This window comes from Microtus ochrogaster, unplaced genomic scaffold, assembly GCF_000317375.1.
Source record: "Microtus ochrogaster isolate Prairie Vole_2 unplaced genomic scaffold, MicOch1.0 UNK18, whole genome shotgun sequence".
Taxonomy (NCBI): Eukaryota; Metazoa; Chordata; class Mammalia; order Rodentia; family Cricetidae; genus Microtus; species Microtus ochrogaster.
The window spans coordinates 5637451-5653210 of record NW_004949116.1 but is presented as its reverse complement, the minus strand read 5'-3'; the positions used below and the strand labels follow the sequence as shown (position 1 = coordinate 5653210).

The window sequence follows — 15760 nt, the reverse complement described above, 5'->3', positions numbered from 1 at the left end:
CCAATAATGGCACAGAGACTTATTAGATTTGAGTGCTTGGCCTTATTTTATGCTCATCCCACTAGCTCTTATGACTTGTTTCTCTTCATCTACAGTTTTTGCCTTGGGGCTTTTTACCCTTCTTTCATTCTGTATGTCCTTCTCCATGGATGACTGACTAATAGCTGGCTGACTGGCTGGCCCCAGGCACCTGTGTACCCCTTAATCTCTGCAATGCTGTGAACCCCACACTGTGAACCTCTAGGACAAGTATGAGCTTGTCTTTGATCTGATGCCACCTCTTTGATATTCTCTGACCCACTTTACAAAGAAAGAATCAGAACTGAAGTTGGCAGTGCTGTGCTATCCTTAGAGCAGACAACAGTGGTGACAACAGCCTGAGGCCTGAGGACCGGCCTTCTGCAGAACACAACCTGGTGGACAAGTCCAACACCAACCCCTTTTCCCTCATGTCAGATGGCAATGCCACTGCTTGCCTACATCACTGACCGCAGGGATGGGAAGGGGGCTGATTGTGGAGATGTGGGCTCTCCAGAATGAGTCAAGTGGGGCCTGCTGACACACTGGTCCTAAGGAAACTGAAAGGTAGGCATGACTTTCCGGGTCTAGCGTTCCGAACGAGAGGATGTTTTTAGTGTCTCACAGCCCTCTGGAAGAGTTCTGCAAGCGCACTGGACACTTGCAGCTATGAAGCAGGGAGGACCCTCATGGTATCTGAGCTGCCCAAAGCCCATGGTGCAGTTTTTCTACCTATGAGCCATTCCTAGAACCTGTTAGAAAAAGCTCTACCTGATCCTGGGAAGCCTGATTTCTCTGTGTGGCAGCTACCAAGGGGTCACAGAGAAACTCCATCAGTTATTCTCTAGTGACTATAACCTTGACATCCCCTCCGTCTCAGGCCTGTTCTCTATCAATCTTGTGTGGACTCTAAGGCCCTTTCTTAGCTGGCCTTTACTACTTTTATAAAGATGTGGGTGCTGGGAAAAGTTACCTTGAGTTTTACTTTAAAAATCTTTTCCCATCTATAAAACAGGATAAAATATTATAATAAGGTATTATAATTATCCCATTTTATAGATGTAAATTGTTATTGGAAGTTCCCATGAGCTAATACATGGGAAACAGTGGTTTAAAAAGCTAAGGGTATGGACAGGCAAGTGGTATTATTAAAGAGCAGTGGGAAACTGGAATTTAGTGCTATTTTTTGCACCTGCTGCTGCTTCTCTGGATGCTCGCTCTCTCTGTCTGTCTGTCTGTCTGTCTGTCTCTCTGTCTCTCTCTCTCTTTCATTTGAGATAGAGCCACACTATATATGGCATGAAACTCAATATGTAGACAAAGCTGGCCTTGAACTCCAGAGATCCATATGTCTCTGTCTCTAGTTCTGGAAGTAAAGACTTGTACTTCTGTGGGGGTGGGGGTGGGGGTGGTTAGAAGCAGTGCTTCTAGGGGACACCTTTGGCTTGATCACAATCGACTCAACTCTGGTGATTCTGAGACTTTCCAGCACTGGGTCCCCTGCGTCTCTTCCTTCTTGCTCCCCTGTTCTCTGGGATTGGTCCCCTGTTCCCAGAGACTCAGCCTGCTTGGGTCAGGTCCGGGGGCTGGCCAGTCTGCTTCTGCTTAGGGATGAGGGAGACCAAGATGGCATTTCTCCGGAGCTGGCTGGGGGTGGGGGTGTTGGACCATTAGGGTAACCCCTCCTGCAGGCAATGCATGCCCCAGAATCTGGTGGACCCTTTCCTTTCCTGAGCAGGCGCAGCGCTTGTTGCCTCCCTTTTCCCAGCCAGCCGGGTTGTTGGCGAGTTAGACCTCCCAGCCTCACGGGGCTGCTGTGCGGCTGCGGCTACGCTGGCGACTGCGGCGCTGCAGCAGAGACAAGGGCTCCAGAGGCGGCTCCACGTGAGTCCCTGGCTAGGGCCCCAGACTGGAAGGGAGGTTACCGTATTTATTGAGGCCAGCGCGGGACCCTTGGGGGCGGGCCACTGCGGGCTACCGTATTTGCCCGGAACCATGCAGCTCTTTCTGGGAGTGGTAGTGTCAAGACTTAATTACTTGTTTACTCGGGATCGCGCGGTCCCGTGGGGGGGCGCTGCGGGCACGGGGGTGGGGGTGGGTGGATTGCATGCATTCCTTTAGCAGCTGGGGCTGGCAGCCCGGCATGGTGGGCTGCGGCAACTGGGTAGCAGCCTGTGCCTGTTCCTGGGGGTGGGGTTGCTATACACATTTCTCCAGGGTCTCTCGGACCCCTGGAATTGGCAAGACTGTGAGAGGGAGTCATGCCGGGTGGGGTGAGCTCTTGTGATTAATGCAGCGGTTTGACTGCAGGAGGCTTTTCAGCCTTATGGGGGCGGGGAAGAAGGGGCGCATCGCTGCGGGAGACTTAACTGTGTTTTCCTTGGGCTGCTCAGACAGAGGGAAAAGCTGCTGAAGACTGCAGAAGTGGAGCAGGTTGGGCTGTGAGTGTGGCACCTGATGGAGGAACTTGGGGGAGGGAGGCAGAACCATGGCCCTGGACCTTCTGGGCCTGGTCAGAGGTCTAGTAGGGGAAGTAGGGAGGTTGCTCAGTGACCAGGCTCAGCTTGGCCAAGGGGACTTTGCAAATGCCAGCACAGCTGTCTGGGGAGGGATTGTGGGTGGAAGCATGGCAATGGGTCCTTGCTCCAGGGTACCAGTTCCACCCTGGCCTGAAGGTGGGGGGAAGAGAGGTTGTCTCTGAGACCACCCTGCAGGTAAATTGACTCAGACTGGAAGAGTGGAGAAGACCTGCAGGGAGATTTGAGGGGAACCCTGAACAAGCTTCTCTGATGCAGGGGTGAGTGAAGTGGGTCCCAATGCCCTACAAGGCATGGGAGTGGTGGCAAGACACTGTGCCCTATAGGAGCAGAGACCCTTTGAGAATGGATGGATTTGTGGAGGCTGAGGTAGGTAGGTGTGCATAAATGCATGCATGCGTGTGTGCATTCGTGTGTGAAGGGGTATTTAGTTGCTGAGCAGCTAATATATGGAATTGTTTTCAAGAGTGAGTCAGGAGGCCTAGTCCTGGCTCACCTTGCCTTGTGACCTTGGACAAGTATGTTGGTTTCCTACAGCTTCAATTGTTCCATTTACAAACCTGGGCTCGGTAAAACTGCTTTGCCCCTTATTCAAGGGTGTTGTGAGGGCAGTAAGAAACTGTTTCAGAAGGACATAACGAGTGACCTGGGATGACAATCTTTAAAACACGCCTGCAGGGAGCACAGTGCTGGGGATGTTTGCTGAGCACCGACTGTGGTGCTCAGTCTTATGGACCAGACCTGGCTGGTTGGGAGCTCTTGCTTTGGCTCAGTGACCTGTAACGTTTCAAGTGTATGATTCGTCTTGTTAGGCAGAGGGACTACCTTTAATGTTTAACCCAGGGAGGTCACTTTCAAGTTTATGGGGGTTTATTTTGCTTCCTTCTTTAAGCCATAGGTGACCTTCCTTCCTGCAGGTTTCAGGTCACCTCTTACCCTTGGGCATCTGAATGGAGAAGCTGCTCCTGAGAATTCCCCAACAATATTTAGCCCATGCTTTCTGTGTTGTAGGCATGGGGATTGATGTGTTTTTGTAACGGAAGGTAGCTTCTGTTCTTGAGGTGCTGGGTTTGGAGTCAGAGGGTAGCATGACCACCCTATTCCAGGGTGATGATGAAGGGCACAGGACCAGGCAGCAGACTGCAAGGGGATGCCAGAGAGGGCAGGGGGTCTCGGAGGTAATGGCTGGTGAGAAGAGCCGAGGACGACAGGCTGTGATGAAACGAAGCTGGGGTTTGTTGGAAGTGAGTGATTCAAAAGGTTGGAGAAGAACGACTGAGCCTGGGTCTTCCCTGATCCCTCTCTCTGCTTCTGCTTCTACAGGGACTGGTGATTGTATCTGGAAGCGCCCATGACAGAGCTGGTGTCCTCCAGGGGAGGGTCTCCTACGGGGGACGGGGAGGAGAGTTTAGGAGACGATCAAGGTCTGGTTATTCACCACCCGGCGGAGGAACAGTCCCACCGCTGCCCACTGTGCGGCCAGACCTTCTCCCAGCAGCCCAGCCTGGTGCGGCACCAGAAGGCACACGTGGGGGCCGGTCGCACCGCCGCCTTTGTGTGTCCCGAGTGCGGCAAGGCCTTCAGCGTCAAACACAACCTGGAGGTGCACCAACGCACACACACCGGAGAGAGGCCCTTCCCTTGCCCCGAGTGCGGCCGCTGCTTCAGCCTCAAGCAGAACCTGCTCACGCACCAGCGCATCCACAGCGGCGAAAAGCCGCACCAGTGTGCCCAGTGTGGTCGCTGCTTCCGTGAGCCACGCTTTCTGCTCAACCACCAGCGCACCCACGCGCGTATGCCGACGCCGCACCCGCGCCGTCCAGGTGTCTTCGGGGAGCGGCGGCCCTACTTCTGCCCTCGCTGCGGCAAGAGCTTCGCGCGTGAGGGCTCGCTCAAGGCCCACCAGCGCAGCCATGGCCATGGGCCTGAGAGCCAGGCGGCCCATTTAGGCCGCGTGCTATGACCTATGGAAGGCCTGCCACCATCAACTGCCTCCAATTCAGGAGTCACAACCAAGGGTGCTGGGTTGCCCCCTCTCTGGATGGGCTTATGGGAGAGAGGCAGGGCCAGCCTGCTTGGGGTGTTGAAAGGGCTTGAGCCATCTGCTTTCCTTCCTCTCCCTGGACCCTTTGGCTGGCTGCATGAATCTGCTTTGGCACCTGGTTTGCCTCCTCAGGCTCCTAGAGCAGGTGAGCCCCATAGGGTTGACCCGAGTCCCATGTTTGTGGGAGTGGTGGGCCTGGGAAGTGGGTGCGCAGTGTTGGCTCTCCAGGTCAGGAGCGGCCCATTGGGTCTCCATGACTTAACTTCTTGCTTACCTCATTTTCATCCCCAGCACGTCAGACTTGAAAACGACTCGGAGAGGACCACTTTCCACAGTCTCCCGGCCAAAGCTCAGTCCCCAAAGCCTCAGTCTCCTGTAACCACTGGCCTTGAGAAGCCATTTCACTCCATGTCTCAATTGCTTACCTGTAAGTTGGGGATGAAGATGAGAGACTTTTTCTTTTCCCTGGGGGTTGCGAGGTTCAGCTGTTAGCAGAGGGTAACGTCGCTTGTCCAGAGAGATTTACCAATTAGCTCTGAGCTGTGCTTTGCTCCTCTCTTGGAAGGACCTCAGGTCCAGGCACTTGGAAGCCCACTCTGGTGCCTGTGATAGGGTGTCAGTCAGTATGTCTGCACAGACATGCGGGCTCCAGTAGGGACATCCCTGGGTCGGGAAAATGACTGGATTCACCTAAGGGGGTTTGAAGGTCTTGCACTGGGTCCTAGAGACAGAATTGCTGTGTGCAGAAGGAGGGCTTCAAGATGGCAAGGGTTAGGGTTTGTTCCACAAAGGACTTTGTGTTCGGAGGAAGAGACACCAGACATTTGTAGTAAGTGCAGTGAGCTTAGACCTGTGATTTAGGATGAGAACAGAAGCCCTGGAAGGCAGCTGGATGGGCAGAGAGCCTTGAGGTTCATCCAGGGAAGGATGATGGAGGCCTCAGCTAGGATGGTTGATCAAGGTCCCTGGTAAGAATGACAACTGGGGGCTTCCAGGACCCCTGTCTCCAGGATGTTACTCTGAGGCTCTGGCCTTTTCTGCCATCTGACAAACAAGGAAACCAAGATTTCCCCAAGCTTGTTCCAAATCACAGTTAATAATTAGTGCTACGGTAGGTCAAGTCTGGGCTTCGTTGGGGATTTTGGACCTGAAAATCTTTCAGCTTTGTTGCTGAGTTATTGAAAATGCAGTGAAGAGAACTTGGGCATGTGAGCAGGGGCATTGCCGGGTTTGACAGGTGCTGGGGGCATGAAGTTAGGATGGGGGGGCTCTGATAGAGACCCTGACCCCTGAGCCCGGGTGCAGTGCTAGAGGCCTGTCCACTCCCTTTGCTTTCTGTCCTACCTCATTGCTGTGTGACTCCTCTGGAGCCCTGGCCTCAGCTTGAGGTCCTTGGTTATTATTGCAATGTGGACTAGGATTTGGTGACAGAAAATAAATACGGTCCTGGGATGTCAGGAGCTGGCCAGTTACTCGAGTATCAGGGCTCAGCTATCTCATGTGTGAAATGGCAAAGAATCTTGGCAGTATCTTGGTGGGTGGTGGCAGGAGGATTGTCTTGAAGTTCCAGATAGATTCAGAGTGGGCCATGTGAATGTGCCCCCATAGTCCGGATGGGTGCACAGGCAGGACTATGTTACTACAATATACTGACCATGATCTCTGTTTCCATGAACAGACACAATGGTCAGGACCTCATGGCCCAGGACATGCAGGGCATATCTGTGCATGGAGACCAAAAACGAAGTCCCATGGGGTCCTGGGGTCCTTGCATCCTGGCATGAGAATGTGTCTCCTCAGAAGACTTACCTCTGGAGGTGCCCTGTGTTGGTAAAGCTGGCAAGTAGAGACTGGGTCCAGGCCTAGGTGGAAAACTTACAGCTGGGCAAGCCTCCTTTTGGCTTCCTGACCCTAGACTTCAACTCAGGTGTGGAGACAGCGCCTGTGTGGAGAGCTGGCTTTCTCTCTTCCAGCCCGGCCCACCACTTGGTTGAAGGGCAGAGATAAGAAGCGACCGGTCTGAGTTATCACAGCAAGTTGATGGCAGGCTTGGCTTGAGAGACAAAACTTCCCTCAAGATGTGAGCCGCACCCAAAGGCTCCTGTGCCCTTTCTGAACTAGAATGGTTAAGACTTCGGGGACATGTGACCCTTTAAATTCTGATGGAGGCTGTGGCCCTTCTAGGAGAATTCACATACTCATGTAGGTCTCACAATGCCAGGGAGTCTCAGGAGCCTCGCGACTCCAGACTGAAGACCTCAACCCTGGGCATTCATCTGCCATCCTTTCCTTACTCCAGACAGGTGTGTCTCTCCTCCTGGTCTCTTCTTGTTTGGGAATAAAGACTTCTGAGGCTGAGCCCCTTTTAGTCTGTCCATCCCGTCCCCCCAATCTAGCAATACATCTGGTTTCTAGAACCCGATCTCCCTCCCCCAGCATTGCCCAAGGCTCCTGGGCTTGTCTGCCTTCTCCCCTTCTGTGACTGACACACTGTGGGATTTTACAATGGAGCCTTGTAAGGCTAGAAGGCCTGGCTTGGCCTTGGCTCTGATTTCACTGTGGAGTCTCAAGGGGAGGCTGGACTGCTGAAGGGTTGGTGAATCATTTGCTCTGTGTCTGCCCCAAGGAGTAGGGATCCTGTTTCCTTTAGCCACATGCAATCGATCAGGCCTCTTGGCTGGCCAGGTGTCTGGGAATGCGAGGGGAGAAAGCACCAGAAGCCCTGGGTATAGGCAGAGGGAGAAACTTGTGGAGGAGTTGTGTGTGTCCCATAAGTAAGCAGGGGTACAGGTAGGGGGTGTGGGTCTTGGGTCACTGTTGGTCAAGGACTCCTGTCTTCGCATGTGAGCAAGTCAACTGGGTCAGGGCACAGATGTTTCTCTTCCCCAGAATGAACCACTCATTAGGAAAGGAGGGGCTCCCTTTCCTGTACTAGGACTTGCTAGAAACCTGTGGATTTCTAACCTGGGGTCTTACTGCCTGCATCTCCCATGCACATTCTTAATGAACCCCTATGCCTTATTCTGGGGTCACTGAGTGCAGGGGAGGCAGTCTCCACACCCCAGGAGCTTCCACGCACCTCTTTTCCTTGGCTAATCTAGAGGAGATCTCACCATGCCCCTCAGCTTGTCTCTTCCCTGCTGTAACTCTGTCATGCCTTCCCCTGTTTTGTTTTGAAACCTTCATCTCCCCCTCCCCGCCAGATTCCCCCCCTCCTTATTCGCCAGGGCTGAGCCTCCCAGCCCTCCTGGCCTTTGCTCTCTCTGTACCACACTTGTGTTAACACGCGGCGTCTCCCTTGTGTACTGTGATGTGTAGTCTTGTGCTCACTGTTTCTGTGTCGTATGTATGTGTGCTGTTTGTACACATGTGCACCTCGAACCCCCAACTAAACTGTGAGCTCCCTGAGGGCAAGGGGCTGTCATTTCTTCTTCAGATCCAGGTGGGTCTAGCACAGGGCTGGGCTCCTAACTCAGGAAAACACTTGTCAATGGGCTGATGAAATTAATGTTGGAGGCTGGGGTGGTAGTGGGAGGGGAGAAAGGGTGGAGCACACATGTAGCTAGCAGTGCATTGGGTTGAGTGGTGGGCTGGCTCCTTGGATCAATAACAGATGCTCGAGAGCCTCAGGGTAGAAGCAGAAGGGACACCCTGCCCCTCAACACGCACCATGCATACACAGGAGTGCACTTGAATGGATGTTCACATTGGATGTTCCTGAGGTTCCTGACATCTGTTGGAGCTGACTCAAATAAAAGTTCTCTACCACAGTTGGTTTGTGGAGCAGTCTTTGGGGTACATAGCTGGAAAGAGGGTTGTGGCTTCTCTTTCAGCCTGTATCTTAGCCTCCATCACTTGTGGGAGAGTTCCTTCAAGGTGACATGGACTTGTGTTCAAAGTGGAATAGTAGCCAAAGACTACAGGGAGCAGATCACCAAACACCGCACTTAGTAGAGGCCTCCCTGTCCAGTCAGTGGCCACTATTGGGGTCTGGGTAACAGACCCCAGCATCTCCCAATCACTCTCAGTCCACAGTGGAATAACTCCTGCCCAGAGGCTTTGAGATGACTCCCACTGGCTCCCAAGCGCTGGGCCATCAAGAAGATTCGAGTCAGGAGATTGGACTCTAGGGCTGGCCATCGGGCCAGTCACGGCCTCTCTAATTGTCGTCCTAACAGAGGCTGCACTCTGACTTAAACTGCGGCGAGAACTGATAAGTCAGATAGAACAGATGCAAATTCAGAGCACATCCACACCCTGTCCTAGGTGGAGCCTGTCACAGACCATGTCCTTTCTAGTGCAAGTGCTGGACGGCACCTTGATGTCAGGCGGGCCTCCGTCAGTCTCATTACTGTCCAGGCCCAACTATGACTGCGGAGTACTCTAGATTCTGTCATTAGCCAAGAAGGGTCATGAGTGGGAAGTCACTCGGGACAGTGCCTGTGAAGCCTGACTCTAGGGTGAGAGCTGGGGGTGGGGGGTGGAGAGAGTGGTCAGGGTTGTTATGTTCCACTCATGTTGCCTAAACTGAAGGTGACAGCAGGCTCCACCCTTTTCTTACCCATCCCCGTACCTCCCATGGCAGAAGCAGCAGTTGTGGCCCAGCCTCTGTTGGCCCAGGGTAGTTCGTCACTATGAGCTTCAGACAGAGTTGTAGCCTGGCCCAGCCTGAGCTATGGCCTGAGGAGGACCTTATGAACGGCTGGGTCACAACCCTTCAGAGTCCTATCTGTCACAGTGTCACAGTGTCACAGGGGAAGAAACCAGAGCTGAGTGGATGGTGGATAAATCCTAGAGGGTGAGCAACGTGTGTGTGTGTGTGTGTGTGTGTGTGTTCCTGTGTGTTTGCATTCATATGTGTGTGCTCTCTGGGCATCACTGTCTCCTGGGAACTTGTTACGTGAAGCCTTGGATCCAACCCCAGACTCTGCTTGGAAGCTTCATTTTAAAAAGATGCCACCCACACTGGGGAAATGTGTCCTATGTCCACCCTCTAAGGAGGATCTTCTGGCTTAGGCATTTCATTGGCCCTCTTCCCTTTGGGTGGGGCAGAGGAGATAGACATAGTGTTTTCCTCCTGGACAAGCTTGTGGGATGTAGAGGCAAGAGAGGGAGGATTCAGTACCTTCACAGGGTCCATCTGCCAGGACTCTTACCACTGCCTGATCCTGGGCACTGGCCATATCAGCAGGGCCCACCCTCACCTGGCTTGCTCAGCCCAGCTTTATGGGAATGAGCTGGAATACAGGACACAGCAGAGAGAGAAAGACTAAGAAAATAAAAAGTCCTGGACCAAAAGGTCTCTATCTTTTCTGGAACAGACTCCCCTTGTCTGTACATCCGGCCTCAGTTGCTGTCTTCAGTCACACCAGAACCCCACTGTCCTCCCCCCAAGTGAAAGAATGTCTCTCTGTGTGTGCTCTTGGTTCCCCTTATTCCTTTATAGCTTTGGTGAGTGTTGGCCATCATTGTGATAGTTAATATTGTCATCTTGGCGGGACCTAGGCTCGCCCATCAGAAGTCTCTGTGTGCACCTGTGAAAGACTACCTAGGTTAGGATAATTGAGATGCGGAGACTCTTTAACTGTGGGTGGCGTTATTCCATGGGCTGGGTCAGAAGAAGAGGGTGAGCTGAACACCAGCATTCATCTCTCTCGGTCTCTCCATTGCAGATGCCATGTGACCGACTAACTGCCTCCTGCCCCACGCCTTCCTGATGGCCCTTCCCTCTGCTGCCATTTCTTCCCTGCCACGATGGAAAGACTCTTGAACTATAAGCCAGAACAAACCCTTCCTCCTAAAACTGCCTCATGTCATGTGTTTGTCCATAGCAGTGGGGATGAACACAGACACCAGGGTTTATGGCTGTCCAGCCTGGGCGTCGCTTCACCCTGCCCCAGGTGGTAATTGGAAGCTGACGGGGAGGGTGGGGATGGGGGGCAAGGATCTGGGTCGCTGGCTGTTTGTGCTCAAAATTTCTGGGAGAGCGGAACAGAAGGGGGTCTCCTGCTAAGACATAGCTGGGTCCTCCTTTCTCTGCCTGGTGCTGTTTACAGCCACTCTCTTTCTCTGGGATCTTCCTGAGAATTCTCATCCTGCCAAATGAAAGGCCTGGTATCAGGCTCTGCTTCCTAAATGCCCCCATTGAGTGGGACAAGGTCTTGTAAGCCCCAAGCTCTTGTCCACAGAATAAGATCTGTGCGATACTGGTTACCTGTGGGTTTTCAGTGAAGAACTGTCACTGGGTTCATGGGTGGTAGATGACAATTGGCAAAGGAATCCAAATGCTGGCCAGGCAGTCCCCCAGTGGAGGCACTACGTTCCTTTTGACTGGGAACAAGAGCTGAGAGTTGAGTTTAAGGGCTGGGGCCCCATCTGACAGTAAGGCTTTGATCAAGGGCTTTTTCAATTTAACCTCTGTTTCTGATCTCTGACCAGAGCTGTGGGGGTTTCTCCTGGATGTGCCCTGGACCTAAGGGCACAGATACACATGGGCTGGTGATAGGCTGTGTCAAAGGCCCTTGGGAATGTGAGGAGTCCCTCCTATCCAGCTGTACAGCTGGGTCTTTGGGAGTAGGCAGCAGGGATCCCAAGATGGTGTTCCCCTTCTTCTGGTGTCTGAGATGCTTCAAGTTGGTACTCCCCAGCACAGCAGGCATCATCTCCACCCTGCAGCAGAGGCGTGGTGAGCTGTAGCATAGTGTCTTTTTTTCTTTTAGATATAAAATCTTTGGTTGTTCTCTAGGAGAGTCACCTTGGAACAGACTTGGTTTCTAGAACACTGTAGTGAATGCCCACTTCCCACTTCTGCTCGTGGACTCAGCAGCTCTGCACAGCTGCATCTGACCATGTGATCACTATTCCACTCCATAGTAACCATTATGAACCTGAGTACAGCTCAGACAGAGGAGCTCTAGGAAGGAGCTGGAATTTTCCTGACAAGCGGCTGTTGGTCCTCCTCTAGCTCCTGAATAAATGCTAGGGGACTAGCAGGGTCCCCCATGATTAGCATGTGGATTCAAGAGTACATTTGCAGAAGCCTTGGCAAGGAAGGCTCCTGGGGAGGGTGGCATGGAGGTGCCCTGTGTATCCTGACAGTTCAGAGGGGAATTGGCTGATGGGCAGAAGTAACAGGGTCAGTACACCTATAACATTCTACCCGCGTAGTGTGGGCTGTGGCAGGGAAGGCAGGCTACATGATTTCCAGGACTGTGAAATGCTACATCATGTTCTGACCACAAAAGAACTGTAGTTGATGCCTTCAGGGTGGGATATGCTGACCACGGTTTCTGCGGTTCCTGCCATGTGCTTCCCCTGAGAGCTGCAGCTCTGTGACTCATGCTTGCTTTTCTCCTTTATATCAAGGCTCTTGGCTTTGGCGGGATCCAGGATGTTACCCCTAATATGGCATCTTGAGAAAACAGCAGGCAGCTGTCCCCCTCTCTACTTCCTTGAAGAGGTCACGAGAGGATCTCTGACCTCTAAAATAGGCCATAGCACCTTTATTTCTCCTGTGTGAGGTGAATGGAAAGCCATGGAAACTCTGGGAGGAACTGGATCCAGCTGATCTTGCTGATTTCTGTTGCTGTTAGATACAAACAACCCTTGGTTCTCCAGTCAGTTTCTAGCACAGCTGTCTGAACAGGCAGCTCAGCAGGTCTCCCTGCTTCTGTGAGCTTATTTCTGTCAGCTCCTACTCCACACGAAGCTGATGTGAAGTAAGTCTGTGTGCCCCTGTCTCCTCAGCTTGCCTTTTGTTGTAGGGTTTCCTCCCTGGGCTGTGGTGGGCTCCACTGTTCCCTAAATGTCCCAGGCAGATGCTGGTGTCACTGTCCTCATTAGGATGTCTCTTTTCTTTTCACTCCATCTGTGTTGCCATGAGCCCTGGGCCTGTGGCTGTGTCAGGTGGCATAGTCCCAAAGTGTAAACCCTGGGCACTTTCTAACCGTCAGAATCTCTCGTGTATCACGAATGAAAGCTGCTGTATATTACAGAATTTGAAAACATATGGAATAATTCAGGTCAAAGAAAAGAATCGCAATGGAAATTATAAATATCTATGAACATGTAACTCTGAGAGCATCACATTTAAAGACTGGGGCATAACTAAAGCAGTCATTAGACGAAACATTCATTAGAATGTAAATACATTCATTAGAAAAAAAGAAAATGTGGGAATCTACAATCAAAAAGCTCAACTTTAGGCCAGGCATGGTGATGTATCCCTGTATTGCAGAACTCCCAGAATCTGAGGATGGCAAGTTCCAAGACAGCCTGGGCCAGTAGTTGGACCTTGCCTCAACACAACAATAACAGCAAACAACAAAAGAAATCTAATTTAGTTAGCAAAAGCAGGCAGTAGTTATCGCTCAGAGGCAAAATGCTAATGCTTGCCCTGGGTTTGATCCCCAGCACTTAAAAAAAAAAGTAAAATGTCAAAATATGAGGAACGGTGACTGTGAATACAATGGTGGTTTATAAATTTATCACAGAATTCTGTGACCATCTCAAACAATTTTACATTTATATGAAATTGACATTTTCTAGAAAATTGTAAACATTCCCATGACAGACCTAGTCTGAATATACGCTGAATCATAGTTACCCAGAGTAGCTGAATTTAGTAGAAAAATAAGATCTCTGTTCCACAGCCCCATTAAGATGGCCTTCCTGTATGGTCCCAGGGCCTGGCAAACACTTCCAAAGTCAGGCAATGAGATTCCTCAAACCTGAACCAAAAGGATAGAAAGTACCAGGTGGAAAACTAGGCCAATCTCACTTAGGACTGTAATTACAAGTTCTCCAATAAAAATTAGCAAATTTAATCCAGAAATACATTTACAGGTATGCCGTGCCCAAGGTGCTCTCTCACTCACGTGGTTCAGCCTCAGAAGACGTTGGGAGGCCTGGGGGAAACATCAGTCAGCAAAGTGCTTCACTTGAAAAGTCTGGGGCCAGACCTCCACTCCCAGAGCAGTGTCCAGTGCACCCTAGGAGCCACGGGGATACACGCTGTCTGCTGCCTGACTCCGCATCCGTGGCCATTTTTATTCAGGCTGACTGAGGAGTTCAATAGTATGAGAAAATCTTAGCTACTAATTTTCAAGCATATTGAAAATTTTTGAGACACAATTTTAACAATTTGTTAAATTGATTGTCCTGTAAGCATGCAATTAAAGAGATTAATTTTATTCTTCCTGTTTTCTTTCAATATTTTGGAGTGGAAACAGTCTTTAGCTTCCATAATTTTATAGAACCCCCAAATCCATAGGCTGTCTCCATTGTGGTTTGCTTTGGACAAAAAGACATCTTCAGGAGCGATGCCGTTTCTATCCTTGCATCCACATGATGGAATTTATATAATTTTAATTTTTCAGTGCTGTGGATTGACCTAGTGCCTCATACACGCTAGGCAAATGCTTTTTCCACCACAGAGCTACACTCCCAGCCCTTCATTTCCTATTCAAAGTGCAAGCTGTCTGTGATTCAATAAGTGGGCTATGAAGGATACAGAAATCTCATTGGTCAGTATTTGAAGCTGGTATTTAAAGAGCATAGTGCTCTCTAGTGCACATTTTGAGAATAGACCTTAGAGAAAAAAAGGTTAGTCCTAAGGGACCAACTTACATTGGTTTGAAGGAGTCACTAAGTTAGAGCCCAGGTGGGTGCTCTGTACATATTTGCTGAATGAGTTACTATGTAGAACCATAAAGTTCTTGGTGTGCCCTCGAGAAGGGAATCATTTACTATGTAGAACCATAAGGTTCTTGGTGTGCCCTCGAGAAGGGAATCATCAAAATACATAGCTCAGTTGGTCGAACTTGCCCAGTGTGTGCAAAACCCTGGGTTCTGTCCCCAGCCCTGTAATTGCAGCACTTGAGAGATGGATGGACACAGAGACACAGGAACAGAAGCACAAGGTCAACCTAAATGCATTGTCCCCTAAGAGGTGAAGTGGAAGCTGATGGTTAGTATGGAGATAGGCTGCAGTTAGGAATTGGTTTCTTTCCTGGTTTCAAAAGGATCTAAGAACAAAGAAGGAAATAGCGGCTCTGCCAATTGAATAACAGAAAAGTTAGTCAAGTATTGTTTACTCATAAAGCCTCAAATATCTAGGAACAAAGGCTCATAGGGTGAGCACTTGCCCAGCTTCTGTGAGGCACCAGGTTCAAGTCTCAGGATCTCAAAACAAAAAAAACATACAAACATTCCAACTAGAAAAAAAAAACCAACCAAACCCTCAAAGAAACACTCAAAGCTTTTAGGTGTCTTTGAGATGGGGTGATGTGCCAACTTCCCTGGCTGCAGGAGTGAATGAGTCTACAGGAGGATTGGGGGACCAAATAAGCAAATTGTAGTGGATTGCTTTTGTGTATAGGTAGTGTTGAAGACAGAGAAGTTATTGGAGAAATTTGGACACCATCTGGATTTTTTATGCTATGGGATTATTAACTTCTCTTAGTTACAATTCTGTTGTTCTGATGTTGTTATGCAGAATGCATGCTGGGTGAAAGGGGAGGTGCTTTGGAACCATGTGGGTATGGATGAGGCTGGGACAGTCTGATGATGGTTTGATAGCTTGGGAGGTGAGTGACAGATAACTGAGGGTTCATTAGATTATCTTTGATCCTGCCCCATGTTAGAAAACTCTCCATTATAAATTAGCGTTTATATGACCCTCTTTTCCTTTTGAAAAACTTCCCTCTAAAATTCCTCAAAAACCTGCAGAGGGGAAACGGTTGATTTGAAGTTTTGATTTTAGGCCATCACCTTTGATCTAAAACATCAAGATGACTAGAGGTGGGGAGATAGGATAAGGGGGCCCTTTCTTATTTATAAGTGGATGATTACAAAATATTTTTTCTAAATCATTGATCCATACCATTGTCATGGCTGACTTGATTGAAGGGCAAGTACAAATTTTTATATTTACTAGAAAATAAGAGAAGTTTTAAAAATGCTACTGAAGAAAGCCACATCGAAGGCTCTTTGCCACACATTGGAGAGTTGAGTATGAAATAGTTTTTAAAAAAAAGTCTTTATTCAATAATCAACTTTATATGGAAAAACAAAAAACCCAGGCTAGCCAAAACAATCTTATACAATAAAGGATTGTCTGGAGGCATTACCATCCCTGACTTCAAACTCTATTACAGAGCTA

At 50.1% G+C, this 15760-nt stretch overlaps 1 protein-coding gene across 18 annotated transcripts; it reads left to right on the top strand.

Annotated features, from left to right (window-relative positions):
* Nucleotides 1–561: 561 nt before the first annotated feature.
* Nucleotides 562–8363, top strand: LOC101992080 (zinc finger and SCAN domain-containing protein 2-like). Of its 18 annotated transcripts, none has more exons than XR_003378777.1 (6): nucleotides 1923–2034; nucleotides 2412–2451; nucleotides 2814–2924; nucleotides 3879–4744; nucleotides 4891–5026; nucleotides 6278–8363. XR_003378777.1 is itself a non-coding variant. In XM_026789408.1 (5 exons), exon 3 carries the CDS (start codon nucleotides 3907–3909, stop codon nucleotides 4516–4518), a length of 612 nt encoding a protein of 203 aa, XP_026645209.1. In that variant the 5' UTR covers nucleotides 1923–2034; nucleotides 2412–2451; nucleotides 3879–3906; the 3' UTR covers nucleotides 4519–4744; nucleotides 4891–5026; nucleotides 6278–8363. The 18 variants fall into 18 exon arrangements, 8 of the variants coding, with proteins under 8 accessions (XP_026645210.1, XP_013209352.1, XP_026645209.1 ...); XR_003378775.1 differs by having other exon boundaries at nucleotides 2412–2459; XR_003378773.1 differs by having other exon boundaries at nucleotides 2412–2459; nucleotides 2668–2815.
* The last annotated feature ends 7397 nt before the right edge of the window (nucleotides 8364–15760 follow it).